Source organism: Lissotriton vulgaris, chromosome 8 (genome assembly GCF_964263255.1).
Source record: "Lissotriton vulgaris chromosome 8, aLisVul1.2, whole genome shotgun sequence".
Taxonomy (NCBI): Eukaryota; Metazoa; Chordata; class Amphibia; order Caudata; family Salamandridae; genus Lissotriton; species Lissotriton vulgaris.
The window spans coordinates 585,773,168-585,789,491 of NC_141696.1; the positions used below are offsets into that span (position 1 = coordinate 585,773,168).

The following is a 16,324-nucleotide window of genomic DNA, read 5'->3' on the forward strand; positions in this document are numbered from 1 at the left end:
AACGTGGTGGGCGTGTGCTGATGAGGGCTGGGGGCCGTCATAAACCCGCCCACTTCGAAAAATGCCGCACAGGCGCAGAATCGATGCCGCGCCCAAGGGGTTAAGTTTGAGGAACTCCAGAGACGTCATCAAATGGCTATGGGGGAAGTATTCAGATACCTGCAAATTCGGCGCGCCTTCCAGGTGGCCTTTCCAAACACTGAGGACATACCAGACTCATCGCCATTGGAGGATCGCTTTCTGGATGGGCCACAACACTCCAAACCCATATCTTTAGCATATAAAAAACTCAGCAACAATCTGCCCGATATCTTCAGTAAACTTAGGGGGCAGTGACAGGGAGACTTGGGACCGATAGATGATGAGGATTGGCAATCGGCCCTTATGTCCCCTAGAGAAGCAGCCACCACACTCAGACTTAGACTAATACAGCTTAGGATTTTACACCTGTCCTACATGACAGGGATAACCTTGGCTAAAATAAATGCAAGACGTCATGACCTCTGTTTGTGGGGTTGCCAACAGCCAGCCACCTTCTATCATATGCTCCGGGGTTGCCCGGCTATCCTTCATTTATGGGAAGAAGCCACAAACCACATACAGACCGCACTGGGAAAGGAGGTAGCTCTGACACCACGGCTGGGACTACTCAACATTTGGGCCCCAACTGACCTTACTGAAATGGAACAACAACTGGTGATGCTAGGGTACACATTGGTCAAGCAGGAACTAGCGAGGGGATTGGGGGCGACTCCACCCTCGACTTCTGTATGTGTGACAGAATTAGACAGGTGCTTGATACCAGAGAAGGAGGTCCCTAAAAAATGGGACAGGAAATGGTCCAAATGGAATGCTTATCGTGGAGAAGTAGTACAAATGGGGGTGGTGATGGATGGAGTATCTGAATCAATCAAACACTCACACCCAGTCAAAACATCTGGGTTTAATCCATCACCGTTCTTTAGCCCACTCTGCCACCCCAGTTCAGACATGGCTATATGCAAATCAGTCTGACCCTGTGCCTCATGGGAACAGTCCAGCCCGAACTGCCAAGCCATGTCTTCCCTGGACCGGAAACAAGCTTCCGAGGACCGGTTTCTGGCATTGCAGCCGTCTTCAGCCCGGCTTGCTTGAATCCAGAGGCAAAGTGAGCAAGGGACTCACGTCTGAGCATACCCTGTCACACTTATGGTGGCCAAAAGCAGTACAAAAGGGGGTGGTGATGGACGGAGCATCTGAATCAATCAAACACTCCCACCCAGTCAAAAGATCTGGGTTTAATCCATCAACGTTCTTTAGCCCAAACTGCCACCCCAGTTCAGGCATGGCTATATGCAAATCAGTCAGACCCTGTGCCTCATGGGAACAGTCCAGCCCGAACTGACACGCAATTTTTTCCCTGGACTGGAAACAAGCTTCTGAGGACCAGTTTCTGGCATTCCAGCCGTCTTCAGCCCGGCTTGCTTGAATCCAGTGGCAAAGTGAGCAAGGGACTCACGTCTGAGCATACCCTGCCACACCAGTTCAGACATGGCTATATGCAAATCAGACTGACCCTGTGCCTCATGGGAACAGTCCAGCCCGAACTGCCAAGCCATGTCTTCCCTGGACCGGAAACAAGCTTCCGAGGACCGGTTTCTGGCATTCCAGCCGTCTTCAGCCCGGCTTGCTTGAATCCAGTGGCAAAGTGAGCAAGGGACTCACGTCTGAGCATACACTGCCACACTTATGGTGGCCAAAAGCAGTATGCTCCATCCATCACCACCCCCTTTTGTACTGCTTTTGGCCACCATAAGTGTGACAGGGTATGCTCAGACGTGAGTCCCTTGCTCACTTTGCCTCTGGATTCAAGCAAGCCGGGCTGAAGACGGCTGCAATGCCAGAAACCGGTCCTCGGAAGCTTGTTTCCGGTCCAGGGAAGACATGGCTTGGCAGTTCGGGCTGGACTGTTCCCATGAGGCACAGGGTCAGTCTGATTTGCATATAGCCACCCCAGTTCAGACATGGCTATATGCAAATCAGTCAGACCCAGTGCCTCATGGAAACAGTACAGCCCGCACTGCCAAGCCATGTCTTCCCTGGACCGGAAACAAGCTTCTGAGGACCGGTTTCTGGCATTCCAGAAGTCTACAGCCCGGCTTGCTTGAATCCAGTGGCAAAGTGAGCAAGGGACTCACGTCTGAGCATACCCTGCCACACTTATGGCGGCCAAAAGCAGCACAAAAGGGGGTGGTGATGGATGGAGCATCTGAATCATTCAAACACTCACACCCAGTCAAAAGATCTGGGTTTAATCCATCACCGTTCTTTAGCCCACTCTGCCACCCCAGTTCAGACATGGCTAAATGCAAATCAGTCTGACCCTGTGCCTCATGGGAACAGTCCAGCCCGAACTGCCAAGCCATGTCTTCCCTGGACCGGAAACAAGCTTCCGAGGACCGGTTTCTGGCATTCCAGCCGTCTTCAGCCCGGCTTGCTTGAATCCAGTGGCAAAATGAGCAAGGGACTCACGTCTGAGCATACCCTGCCACATTTATGGCGGCCAAAAGCAGTACAAAAGGGGGTGGTGATGGACGGAGCATCTGAATCAATCAAACACTCACCCCCAGTAAAAAGATATGGGTTTAAGCCATCACCGTTCTTTAGCCCACTCTGCCACCCCAGTTCAGACATGGCTAAATGCAAATCAGTCTGACCCTGTGCCTCATGGGAACAGTCAAGCCCGAACTGCCAAGCCATGTCTTCCCTGGATCGGAAACAAGCTTCCGAGGACCGGTTTCTGCCATTCCAGCCGTCTTCAGCCCGGCTTGCTTGAATCCAGTGGCAAAGTAAACAAGGGACTCATGTCTGAGCATACCCTGCTACACTTATGGCGGCCAAAAGCAGTACAAAAGGGGGTGGTGATGGACGGAGCATCTGAATCAATCAAACACTCACACCCAGTCAAAAGATGTGGGTTTAATCCATCACCGTTCTATAGCCCACTCTGCCACCCCAGTTCAGACATGGCTAAATGCAAATCAGTCTGACCCTGTGCCTCATTGGAACAGTCCAGCCCGAACTGCCAAGCCATGTCTTCCCTGGACCGGAAACAAGCTTCTGAGGACCGGTTTCTGGCATTCCAGCCGTCTTCAGCCCGGCTTGCTTGAATCCAGTGGCAAAGTGAGCAAGGGACTCACGTCTGAGCATACCCTGCCACACTTATGGCGGCCAAAAGCAGTACAAAAGGGGATGGTGATGGACAGAGCATCTGAATCAATCAAACACTCACACCCAGTCAAAAGATCTGGGTTTAATCCATTACTGTTCTTTAGCCCACTCTGCCTCCCCAGTTCAGACATGGCTATATGCAAATCAGTCTGACCCTGTGCCTCATGGGAACAGTCCAGCCGCAACTACCAAGCCATGTCTTCCCTGGACCGGAAACAAGCTTCCGAGGACCGGTTTCTGGCATTCCAGCCATCTTCAGCCCGGCTTGCTTGAATCCAGTGGCAAAGTGAGCAAGGGACTCACGTCTGAGCATACCCTGCCACCCTTATGGCGGCCAAAAGCAGTACAAAAGGGGGTGGTGATGGACGGAGCATCTGAATCAATCAAACACTCACACCCAGTCAAAAGATCTGGGTTTAATCCATTACCGTTCTTTAGCCCACTCTGCAACCACAGTTCAGACATGGCTATATGCAAATCAGTCTGACCCTGTGCCTCAGGGGAACAGTCCAGCCGCAACTGCCAAGCCATGTCTTCCCTGGACCTGAAACAAGCTTCCGAGGACCGGTTTCTGGCATTCCAGCCATCTTCAGCCCGGCTTGCTTGAATCCAGTGGCAAAGTGAGCAAGGGACTCACGTCTGAGCATACCCTGCCACCCTTATGGCGGCCAAAAGCAGTACAAAAGGGGGTGGTGATGGACGGAGCAGCTGAATCAATCAAACACTCACACCCAGTCAAAAGATCTGGTTTTAATCCATCACCGTTCTTTAGCCCACTCTGCAACCACAGTTCAGACATGGCTATATGCAAATCAGTCTGACCCTGTGCCTCATAGGAACAGTCCAGCCCGAACTGCCAAGCCATGTCTTCCCTGGACCGGAAACAAGCTTCTTAGGACCGGTTTCTGGCATTCCCGCCGTCTTCAGCCCGGCTTGCTTGAATCCAGTGGCAAAGTGAGCAAGGGACTCACGTCTGAGCATACCCTGCCACACTTATGGTGGCCAAAAGCAGTACAAAAGGGGGTGGTGATGGTCGGAGCATATGAATCAATCAAACACTCACACCCAGTCAAAAGATCTGGGTTTAATCCATTACCGTTCTTTAGCCCACTCTGCAACCACAGTTCAGACATGGCTATATGCAAATCAGTCTGACCCTGTGCCTCAGGGGAACAGTCCAGCCGCAACTGCCAAGCCATGTCTTCCCTGGACCGGAAACAAGCTTCCGAGGACCGGTTTCTGCCATTCCAGCCGTCTTCAGCCCGGCTTGCTTGAATCCAGTGGCAAAGTAAACAAGGGACTCATGTCTGAGCATACCCTGCCACATTTATGGCGGCCAAAAGCAGTACAAAAGGGGGTGGTGATGGACGGAGCATCTGAATCAATCAAACACTCACCCCCAGTAAAAAGATATGGGTTTAAGCCATCACCGTTCTTTAGCCCACTCTGCCACCCCAGTTCAGACACGGCTATATGCAAATCAGTCTGACCCTGTGCCTCATGGGAACAGTCAAGCCCGAACTGCCAAGCCATGTCTTCCCTGGACCGGAAACAAGCTTCCGAGGACCGGTTTCTGCCATTCCAGCCGTCTTCAGCCCGGCTTGCTTGAATCCAGTGGCAAAGTAAACAAGGGACTCATGTCTGAGCATACCCTGCTACACTTATGGCGGCCAAAAGCAGTACAAAAGGGGGTGGTGATGGACGGAGCATCTGAATCAATCAAACACTCACACCCAGTCAAAAGATCTGGGTTTAATCCATCACCGTTCTTTAGCCCACTCAGCAAAAACAGTTCAGACATGGCTATATGCAAATCAGTCTGACCCTCTGCCTCATAGGAACAGTCCAGCCCGAACTGCCAAGCCATGTCTTCCCTGGACCGGAAACAAGCTTCTGAGGACTGGTTTCTGGCATTCCCGCCGTCTTCAGCCCGGCTTGCTTGAATCCAGTGGCAAAGTGAGCAAGGGACTCACGTCTGAGCATACCCTGCCACACTTATGGTGGCCAAAAGCAGTACAAAAGGGGGTGGTGATGGACGGAGCACCTGAATCATTCAAACACTCACACCCAGTCAAAAGATCTGGGTTTAATCCATCACCGCTCTTTAGCACATTCTGCAACCCCAGTTCAGACATGGCTATATGCAAATCAGTCTGACCCTGTGCCTAATGGGAACAGTCCAGCTCGATCTGTCAAGCCATGCCTTCCCTGGACCGGAAACAAGGTTCTAAGGACTGGTTTCTGGCATTCCAGCCGTCTTCAGCCCGGCTTGCTTGAATCCGGTGGCAAAGTGAGCAAGGGACTCACGTCTGAGCATACCCTGCCGCACTTATGGCGGCCAAAAGCAGCACAAAAGGGGGTGGTGATGGACGGAGCATCTGAATCATTCACACACTCACACCCAGTCAAAAGATCTGGGTTTAATCCATCACTGTTCTTTAGCCCACTCTGCCTCCCCCGTTCAGACATGGCTATATGCAAATCAGGCTGACCCTGTGCCTCATGGGAACAGTCCAGCCGGAACTGCCAAGCCATGCCTTCCCTGGACCGGAAACAAGGTTCTAAGGACTGGTTTCTGGCATTCCAGCCATCTTCAGCCCGGCTTGCTTGAATCCAGTGGCAAAGTGAGCAAGGGACTCACGTCTGAGCATACCCTGCCACACTTATGGTGGCCAAAAGCAGTACAAAAGCGGGTGGTGTTGGACGGAGCATCTGAATCAATCAAACACTCACACCCAGTCAAAAGATCTGGGTTTAATCCATCACCGCTCTTTAGCCCACTCTGCCACCCCAGTTCAGACATGGCTATATGCAAATCAGTCTGACCCTGTGCCTCATCGGAACAGTCCAGCCCGAACTGCCAATCGTGGAGAAGTATGCATATCACCAATGATGGAGTTGGAAATGCACAGAAATATAGACAGAGTTGTGTTTAATTAATGTATATGTCTTGCTGACCCCTGTAAAATGTGTAAAGATATGAGTAACTAGTCAATTTATTAATCGGTACTATGTATGTGATTGTCATCAAATACAATAAAAACATTTTTTTTTAAAAAAGCAACTTAACAATTGTCTGTGTATTTCTTGAACATATTAAGGCAATACACAATATACCCATGTAACCAATTATTAGAAATCACTTCACTCCAATGCTATAGACCAAAAGTCCCAGGCATAACATTTCTTGAAACAATTATGAAAAGCATGAGGGGTCATAGGTGCCATGTTCCCAGAAACGTAGGGTTAGTTTTATATACAACTTCTGGTTGGCTGCTGCAACTCTTGCAATCCCCCTTGACTCTTCTTAAATTCATTGGTGGTGCACCTGTCATATTGGGGCCACCACAAGCATAGAACAAAAGCATTCAAATCAAAGCCCGGTAAGGACATTATTGGCTTCTCTCTTCATGGAGAAGTGAATATTTTAGTAGCGTCTCTCCCACTGTTCAGGAGAACTGTGTGACTTATTTTCATTTCTTTTTAAAAGGGAGTGCCCAGTTTCCCCAAGGACACCCCCAAGTCAGTTTTGGTGGTGGGGTAGCATGTGGAAGCCTAAGGCACCTGTAAGCTGGCCAGCTCCCCACACACATCTCAGTGCTAGAGTGGAGCTGGCAACATCCTATGTATCTGCTCACAACACACAGGAGCCCTTTCCTTGTGCTCCCACAGCAGGGAGCAGCGTCCTTTGTCTGGCTCCTGGGGATCGGGTCCTGGACCTCGATGTTTGTCTTTAGGGTCTGAAAATGGGGTCCTGGACCCCTTTGAGTTGATGTTGGCACAGGGAATGAGGTCCCCATGCAAAGAGAGAGTCTAACACTTGTACTGATCCCTGGGCACTAGTCTACTTCAGGGGTAATATAAGAAAAGGCAGCAGAGCTCCACATGCTCTGTTCCGCACAAGGGGTCAAAGGTCAAATCCTTTCAATACAAATATCTTCAGCCCCAGTGTGCTGATGTTGATGATCATGGGCAAGCTCATGCCACCAGGAGCATTTTAAGCAGGCCTCCTGGCCTATAAAGAGGCACACTCTGCAGAGAAACTGGTCCATTGTACCAGCCTTCTTCTCTGCTGTGCCCTCCGCAGGCCCCATGGCCTCCTACCCATCTTGCAGTGTCATCTCTGGGGGCAGTGGAGATTAAGTCTTCCTCCAACCAAGACTTAACCATAAGCGTGGAAGGGTATGCTCAGACATGAGTCCCTTGCTCACTGCACCATCAGGATTCAAGCAAGCCGGGCCGAAGATGGCTGTAATGCCAGAAACCGGTCCCCGGAAGCTTGTTTCCTTTCCAGTAAAAGAATTGGCTTGGTAGTTTGGTCTGCCCTGTTCCCATGATGCACTGGGCCAGGGACACACTAATTTGCATGTAGCCAGGTTCTGAGCTGGGATGGTGCAGTGAGCTAAAAAACGGTGATGGATCAAGCCCTGATCTGTTGACTGGGTATGAGTGCTCTGCTTAATTCAGATACTCTGTCCATCACCACCCCCTTTTCTGAATCGTTTTGTCCACCATAAGCGTGGAAGGGTATGCTCAGACATGAGTCCCTTGCTCACTGCACCATCAGGATTCAAGCAAGCCGGGCCGAAGATGGCTGTAATGCCAGAAACCGGTCCCCGGAAGCTTGTTTCCTTTCCAGTAAAAGAAATGGCTTGGTAGTTTGGTCTGCCCTGTTCCCATGATGCACTGGGCCAGGGACAGACTAATTTGCATGTAGCCAGGTTCTGAGCTGGGATGGTGCAGTGAGCTAAAAAAACAGTGATGGATCAAGCCCTGATCTGTTGACTGGGTATGAGTGTTCTGCTTAATTCAGATACTCTGTCCATCACCACCCCCTTTTCTGAATCGTTTTGTCCACCACAAGCGTGGAAGGGTATGCTCAGACATGAGTCCCTTGCTCACTGCACCATCAGGATTCAAGCAAGCCGGGCCGAAGACGGCTGTAATGCCAGAAACCGGTCCCCGGAAGCTTGTTTCCTTTCCAGTAAACGAATTGGCTTGGTAGTTTGCTCTGCCCTGTTCCCATGATGCTCTGGGCCAGGGACAGACTCATTTGCATGTAGCCAGGTTCTGAGCTGGGATGGTGCAGTGAGCTAAAAAACGGTGATGGATCAAGCCCTGATCTGTTGACTGGGTATGAGTGTTCTGCTTAATTCAGATACTCTGTCCATCACCACCCCCTTTTCTGAATAACTTTAATGCCCAGTCAAGCTTGTGGGTGGGGGATTCCGCCTTTGTATAACTTTCCCCCTTTCCTGATTTTGGCTTCAGCCTGGCTAGTGAAACAAAAGACTGGTGCCTTATCTGTTTGTGTGTGCAGGGTGAAAGCCCCTTTGAAGTATAATCAGAGCAGGGTTAAGCTCCTCCCCCATCCATCCATGTAGGTGTGGGTTAAATATTCCGATCCACCCGCATAACTGGTGGAATTTTGGTGACTCTGAGTTACTCTTGTAATGTGGATTTTTGGCCAAATTCTGTCAATTGCCACGTGGTGGAAATTTTTTCTCATGAACTGCTTCAGAATATTAAGTTGGCAAGCGAGACATGGCACCCCCGTAGCAAGATTTTCGATCACTAAAAGACATCAGGAAGGATTCTTCTAACACGGAGGTCACAACCGTCTGCATTCAGAAATCTACTACTGTGGCAGCAAAATTAACTCAAGTAGCTGTGCCCTCTGTTGCACTGCGTGGTGCTGTTTGCACTGTTTTTCTAGTGCAGACATACTACCGATGCTAAATCACAGTATGAGTAGCATGACTTGCCTATTTCTGCCCATTGGCGGAACTCCACAGAATCTCACGGAGTTGTTATGTAACTCCTTGGAATTCCACTGAGTCAAATTTCGCAAGTTCCCACACCCCTAATCCTGTCAGGAAGGCTCACTCCCTCTATACCCAGGCCTTTTGTGCACTGTCCAGCTCCAATATGCGTTATCCAGTGAGAGAGCCATCACCAACCCAGACAGATGGAAACACCTAGACACTTTAGGTAGAAAAATGCAGAAACATAATTTTAAAAAGTGGAACTTTTAAAAATATTAATTTAAAATCTGACCTCACCATTAAGGAGAATTTTAAATTATGATGACATAAGAGTATACGTACTATTGTCTAGCTGATACCAATACAAATTTAGAATTTAATAAATGTAACAATGCAGCCCAGTGATTCTTTATGGCAGCAGCATGCCTATCAACAGCGAGAATCATTTTGGGAAATATTTCACTGCAACAACATTTTATTATAGGTTTCTACAGATCCTACTTTTAAATATCTGCACCTTGCTTTCATGGGCAATATGGTCTACATATGGATGATTTATTAATGTTTAAAAGGAAAGTTTAGGTCTGTCAAAATGTGGTATTTTGACAGGTCAAATGTGCAGTTTAAAACTGCTAAAACAGGCTACCGATTTGCAGCTACCAGACTGCACACAACTGTAGTCTCTCACATGCAGTCTGCACCTGGGCGCACTCACATGTGCACATATGTTCACATGTAACCAGCCCAGTGACCTTTTCCCTAGCTGTGTGTCATAGTGGCCTTATCTTAAAAGGCAGACACAAGTGATAAACATACACAGTTCAATTTACCATGAAATCAATGGGAGGGAGACTGTTGTTAGACTCACCCACCACAGAGGTCCAAAACCGGGTGATCAAAACCCCAAAAATCTTAATGTACTAGATGGGTAGAAACCATTTGCAACAGTGAATAACTTCCATCATGTGTAGTGTACATAACATAATGTATAGATATTATTGCAACTCTTTTACAGATATTCCAAATTTCGAAAATACACTTAAAACTAACACTTAACATGATGTAATTGTGGATTTAACTGCCCGTAAGTGCTCCAGGTGTGTTCAGGTGAAACACATTGTTTAAATTTACGTGAGTCCACCCACACGATTGGAAACACTCGGCTGTGAGTTCGGCATGTACCTGGTGGACATTTAGTTTGAGATATATATGTATGTGTGTGTGTGTGTGTATAGATATATAGATATATACTGCTAGGCTACTTGTTGGTGGTAGTAAGTTGTTGTTTTTGAAGGTACAGCATTTTGGAAGGTCAAAGATGGTGTCAATTGACCCCCTTGTAAAATACAGTAAATGAGCTAAAATTGGGATACAGTTCTCCCTAAAACATGTGAATGTTCCCATAAGTTTGAGCATACCAGGGACCAACTTTCACTCCAGAATAAATGTGTAGGGAAAATATGTGTTGTGCTTGTTTTTGTCCCTTAGAACCATGTGTGCAAGTAATGGTGGGTGGGTACATTCCGTCACTGGAACATGATCGTTCTCACCCCAGACACTGCTGTCTTCCGTGCCCTTTCCTGCTGACACAGAATCTACAATACTTACACTGAGCTATGCCATGAATAATGGTGCAGAAAAAGCATGTGAAATCTGCATTATTACTGTAGGAAGGACTCCTTAGAAGTAGTTGTCTTCTGACTAGAGCCCAGGTCTAGCCCTAATTGACGAGCCCATCAGCCAGATGATCTGTGAGAGATCCTCTAAAAAACTGAATGGTGATCTGGGAAAGCCAGAACATGCTACAGCCCTCCATTGATCATCTCAACCAAGATGGAGGAGACTTTCTGCTTGATGATAAAGTGCAGGTGAGCTGGTATTAGAGGAGGGATACTTCCTGTGAGCACGCACTCATGAGCCACCAATGAATGTTTCATTTAAAATGTATTCATAGTCTCCATCTGGTGTGGCATTAAGTTTGGACCATTCCTCTATCCTTCGGTATAGGTGATAAAAGAGTATCTTGAGATGGACATGCGCTGTGATTGGTCATTGCAAGGTGGTACAGAGGTAAAGCAAATAGTCACTCTCATATCCTTGGGTACTTAGCTTGAATGACAGGGCTCTGCACTCGATTTGTGACCTATAGTCCATATGCTCTGAATTTGCATGTTTTTCTAAGGAGATTGACAGTCCTCAATCAATCAACCAATCAGGCGTTTATTAAGTATGACTACTCACCCGTGAGGGTCTCAAGGCACTGAGGGTGGGAGGTAGCAGGCTCCAGTGCCTCAGGGGGGTGGTCCTACCCCTTCTATAACCAAGTTGTACTCCCCATAGGCTCTTAAACACTTTTTTGTTATCACATGCTGCACAGGAGCATTAGTGATCCTTATGTTTCAGAAGATTCCTAAATCTAACATGAAGACAGTCAAAGCTCCATATATTAAAATCCATTGGATAGGTCTGACCATATGCAATGTTTCTAAATATATCAAATTTGTAGTCACCAACCCATATTGAGAGCCATCTTGGGCTCCAGGATGTTGAGACAGTAGCATTTTTCCACTCTCACTGGTATAAACTACAAATCAGTCCTGGCAGCCTTACATGATCCCCACACCAAACAAAAGGTAACAGGTAGCACTTACGCCATGTATAGACTACACTATTTTGACTGCATTTAGCCTTCCTGGTACCAGCACAAAAAAAAACAGGACTTGATACATGGAATTTCATCAGGACCTTTTACTTTAATTTGCCATGGTTTATTTTCGGAATAGAACTAATATGGAGTTTAGAATTCTGAAGAGGGTAAATTATAATTACTCTAGGTGCTATCATATTTTGCTTTCTGTAGTTTTGAACAAGCAAACGCTCCAGGTGTCTTTGTGGACATGCATGCGACTTAACTTCAGTACCATATCCATGGTACTGAACTACTGTAAGATAACCTTGGCCAATGTCTGCTTCTTATGATAAATGATTGACCTAAACCACTCACAGTACTGGAACTCTAAAGTGCTCATTGGTGTACAGTAAGACTTCTAAAGGGACAACTAAATCTAGTGCGTGTGTGTGAGCCAGCGAGTAAAAGAGAGAGAGAGAGAGAGAGAGAGAGAGAGAGAGAGAGGTAATTGGGTTGTACTATTTCTTACTGAAATCGCTCACCACCTGCCCTGAGTCAGGGAAGAGGCTTGCCACACTACCCAGGATGGTCAGCGAAGCTTTGTATGACCAACTTTCCAGCATTATCTTCAAAATTGAACACCTGCAGTCATACCTTTTATTGTGCTGTGGCCCCTGGGACTTCTGATCTGAGACAGGGATGGACAATTGATTTTAACATTAACATGAAGTAAGTGATGCAATAAGAACCAAATGTGGTTTCAACGTTTCACATTACTTACTAGTACAAGCCATGGAGGGAGGATCTTTCTCTGCCCGGAAGTAATTCCTCTCACAGATACAGTTTACTGATCCTTCTTCATATGTTGAGCTGTGAGGTGGGCACTTGGCACACTTCATGTTGCCAGAAAATGCTTTGTAGAATCCGGGTTTGCAGGCTGCAAAACAAATTAGTAGGTGTTGTACAATGAAAATAGATATGCTTTACATTGATATGTATGCATAAAACTATAGAGAAAATATTGTAATTCAGCAGAAATTATAAAAATTGTGTGAATCATGAATTTGGCATTTGTGACAGAGATAGGAATTGTATTTCCAGTGTTCAGTTCTGCGAAGGACTTTTATAATCCTTTGTTTTCCCTAAAACATTAATCTCCCTTTCAAGTCTACTATAAACCTGCATCTAACAATTTGGCAAGAGATTTCATACCAAATTATTACTGTCTTGCCTTCACGCATTGCCTGACACTTTGCTTGCACAATCCTACATGAGGCATTAAAACTATAATTTTGTACTTACCAGACTGCATAAAACAGTTTAAATTGGAAGTGTTCAAAATTTGCATAATTTGCTCTGGCATAATTATGAGAATTACAACAAAATCACATGAAATTATGCATAACTATGTGAAATGCAAATCTGTCATTTCACACTATGTTTAGAAAAACTATTTGCACTTGTGTCATTTTTTTGCACAAGGATGCATTTAGACAAAAGTGCCACAAACAGCAGCTTGCATTCTGTTGTTCCCATGCATTTGTGGCCAATTTTTATTGTGAATTGCACATTTTCAGTACATTTTTACCACAAATTGTGCAAAATTATGTAAAGTGGCATAATGGCAACATTTCACCAACTTTTACATAACAAACGTAATGCAAAATTATTGGGTGTATGTGAGTTGTAGTGGTGTAATTTTATTTTCGCCCAGGCCTAGTTTCAATGACAATCGCAAGAGGCTGCTACTAAACTCTTCAGAACAGATATATTCCTGGGGCCTCATTTTTGAAAAGTGACGCATCGCTGCGTGAAAACAGCGATGCGTCACTTTTCACTGCACACTCCTTACGACATTCCTGATGCGTCATATTTAATGTATGACGCATCATGTCGCAAGGAGTTACAGATACATCAGTATTTCTGACGTATCTGTAAGCGCAAAAGTGACGCATTGCTGGAGTGTGTCACAAAAGTGACGCAACTCCAGCAATGCGTCCTTTCACATGGGGAAAACCCTATGTGAAAGGGCTTGCGTCAGTCTTACGCCTGCTGTGAGGCAGGCGCAAGATTTTGACGCAACAGCGTCCTAAAAGTGACGCAGTGAAATCTCATAGATTTCACTGCGTTACTATTACGAGGCTTTTTGCGGGGGAACGCCCCCTCTGCATACATTATACCTGACGCAGGTATAATGTGGCGCAGGGGTTTAAAAAGTGACGCATCTACCTAGATGCGTCACTTTTTAAATATGGCGCAACGAGGTGCATTTTTTTACACCGCTGGTGCGTCACAAAAAGTGACGCACCGGCGGCGCAAAACTGACGCAAGGCCTTCATAAATAAGGCCCCCGGATTTTACATGGGCTCCTTTGTAACCTGAGTGGATTCCTGGATTTGAGGCTCTTTAGTCACATTCTATTTTTCTGATTTCACCTGTCATTTCAATTGCTGTTGTTAAAAAGTTTATGACCATTTGCATAGGTGCATCCTTGCTTTCAGTCTGTTATCTGCTGTTGAACCTCGGAGTACTTTTTACTGAGCATGTGCTATGTTCTTAGCAGGGTATGACGTTCGTGAAATTAGCTTTTGCGTAATTAGTGAAGTTCTTGAAAATGTACACAAATATATGCAGAATTACTGAGAATCGAAAACCATCATTTGGCGATATATTTAAGCGTGAAATGGATCCTTGTGTCACTTTAGGACATCAGGGTGCATCTCGCGCTTATAAAAGCATAAAAAATGCATGCACTAAAAACTGCGGGCTTTTCTGTGTGTTTATTTGTGTTGGTCCTGTGCGATTTGCACTACATTTTGCTGTGAATGGCACATAATTACATGTCACAATGGAGTAATTTTAAGAATTTTCCCCCACATGCATCAACCTATTTAGGAAGTGCAAACGGTGCGAATCTGTAAATTCGGCCGTTTGCGCTTCCTAAATACGTTTTTGGGATGCATGAAACAATTTTTCAAAATTCGTTTTTTCTTTGCATTTCCTAAAAATGCGAATGCATTTAAGGAATCGCATTTGTGCGATTCCTTAAATGCAATGCATCCATTTTTTTAAAAATGTGAATTTTGAAATAGGAAGTGCAAATTAACACGAGGGTGACCCTCGTGTTAATTTGCGAAATTGTTTAAAAAAGCACAAAAATGCATTTTGAAAAGTGTCATGTTACAGACACACATGTCCTTAGGACATGTGTGTGTGAAACATGCACTTTAAAATACATTTCAGGGGTGCAGGGGGGGTCCTTTGGACCCCCCTCTGCACCCTTTCAATGCATCAACAAATTGCGATTTCCTAAAAAAAGAAATGCAAAACAGCATTGATTCCTATGGGCCTCTAGGCCCATAGGAATCAATGTAATGCCATTCCTTAATTGCGATTCGCAATTAAGAAATCGCAAATTCCGACATTTAAGAAATCCTAAAAAAAATTAGGATTTCTTGATGCATAGGATTTTGCAATTCCTAAATAGCGATTCCTTAATTTTCGCTATGTAGGAAATGCAAAATCCTAGATTGATGCATGTGGCCGTTAGCATAACAAGGGGAATGGAAAATTAAAAAAATTACGCAAAATTATGTTACAGTAAAGGCCATTTTGCCTCGGTCTAGTTTCCATCTCCATGCGGTAGAGCACAATATTGCTGCCTACATCGTTTCCTACCCAGCCTCTTGACCGAAGGTCCTGTACCACTACCTCAATTTGCCTATTGCATTTCTTTGTATCAAATTCCCATTTTGTATCTAACGTTTACGCCATTTACGAATGTATTTTAATACTGCAAAAAACAGGGCCATCTACAAATAAAAGCTGAAGAGGAGGTTATAAGAAACACGTTCCTATATATTTATAATGCATTTGCATATTTACAGCACCTGGGGCTGTGAAAGGGTGTCAGCTTGCATTTGCAGTCTGTATCATGGTGTTCAGAAAGTGTTGATTGGGTGGCACCTATTTTAAACAAGGTGTTTTCAGAGAACTTATGTTAACAAGTAAATGTTCGAATATGAACACAAAAATAAAAGTCCTAACACACTTTAGAATAGAGGACAGGTGTTTTTCACTTTAGCAGTGAAAGCAAAATGAACTAAAACTATAATAATTAGATTAAGGCACAGGACTATGTTATTATTTTAAATGACTCCATATAGCACAAGTTGTTTGTGAGAGAGCTGCGGCCCACTTAAACATTTCTACTCAACCAGATGGTTATTTTAGCTGCTTGAGAGGTAAGAGGCAGGAAACAATCACAATTACATTTCAGTACAGTGCAACCAATACAGTCACACAACAATCCACTCGACAACTGAATCTGAGATTAGTAAAATTTCATTATAAATTTAGAAACAGATTGATAAAAATCAACCTCATCAATAGCATATAGAAATACAGAACAAACTAAATGGGTCCAAATCTCCTTAAGAGAGTTACCCTATTGCAGTATCCTGCCTTTGTTAATGGTATGCCATATACACCTCCTGCTCAGCCAGTGTATGTATGTATGTAGCGCTCGACTTACCCTAGGGCATCTCGGCGCTTGCCTTGGGATCCCGTCCTGGCTTTTCCCTGTGAGATAACCCGTACTGGGCATCCCCAAGGTGAAAGCCAGGCATCCCACCGCGGGGGGGGCATTGTGGAGATTAAGCAAGCTAATGCCCAGAGTTGCAGAGTGTGAACCCGTGATTAGAGTGGGCACCGAAGCGAG

At 45.7% G+C, this 16,324-nt stretch overlaps 1 protein-coding gene across 3 annotated transcripts in view; it reads right to left on the bottom strand.

Annotated features, from left to right (window-relative positions):
- Positions 1-16,324, bottom strand: part of EPHA3 (EPH receptor A3) — an 861,555-nt gene that overhangs the window by 548,780 nt on the left and 296,451 nt on the right. For all 3 annotated transcript variants that reach the window (XM_086934429.1, XM_086934428.1, XM_086934427.1), the window contains exon 4: positions 12,386-12,541. In XM_086934429.1, coding sequence (XP_086790555.1) covers positions 12,386-12,541 — 156 coding nt within the window. The remainder of the gene's footprint in view (positions 1-12,385; positions 12,542-16,324) is intronic.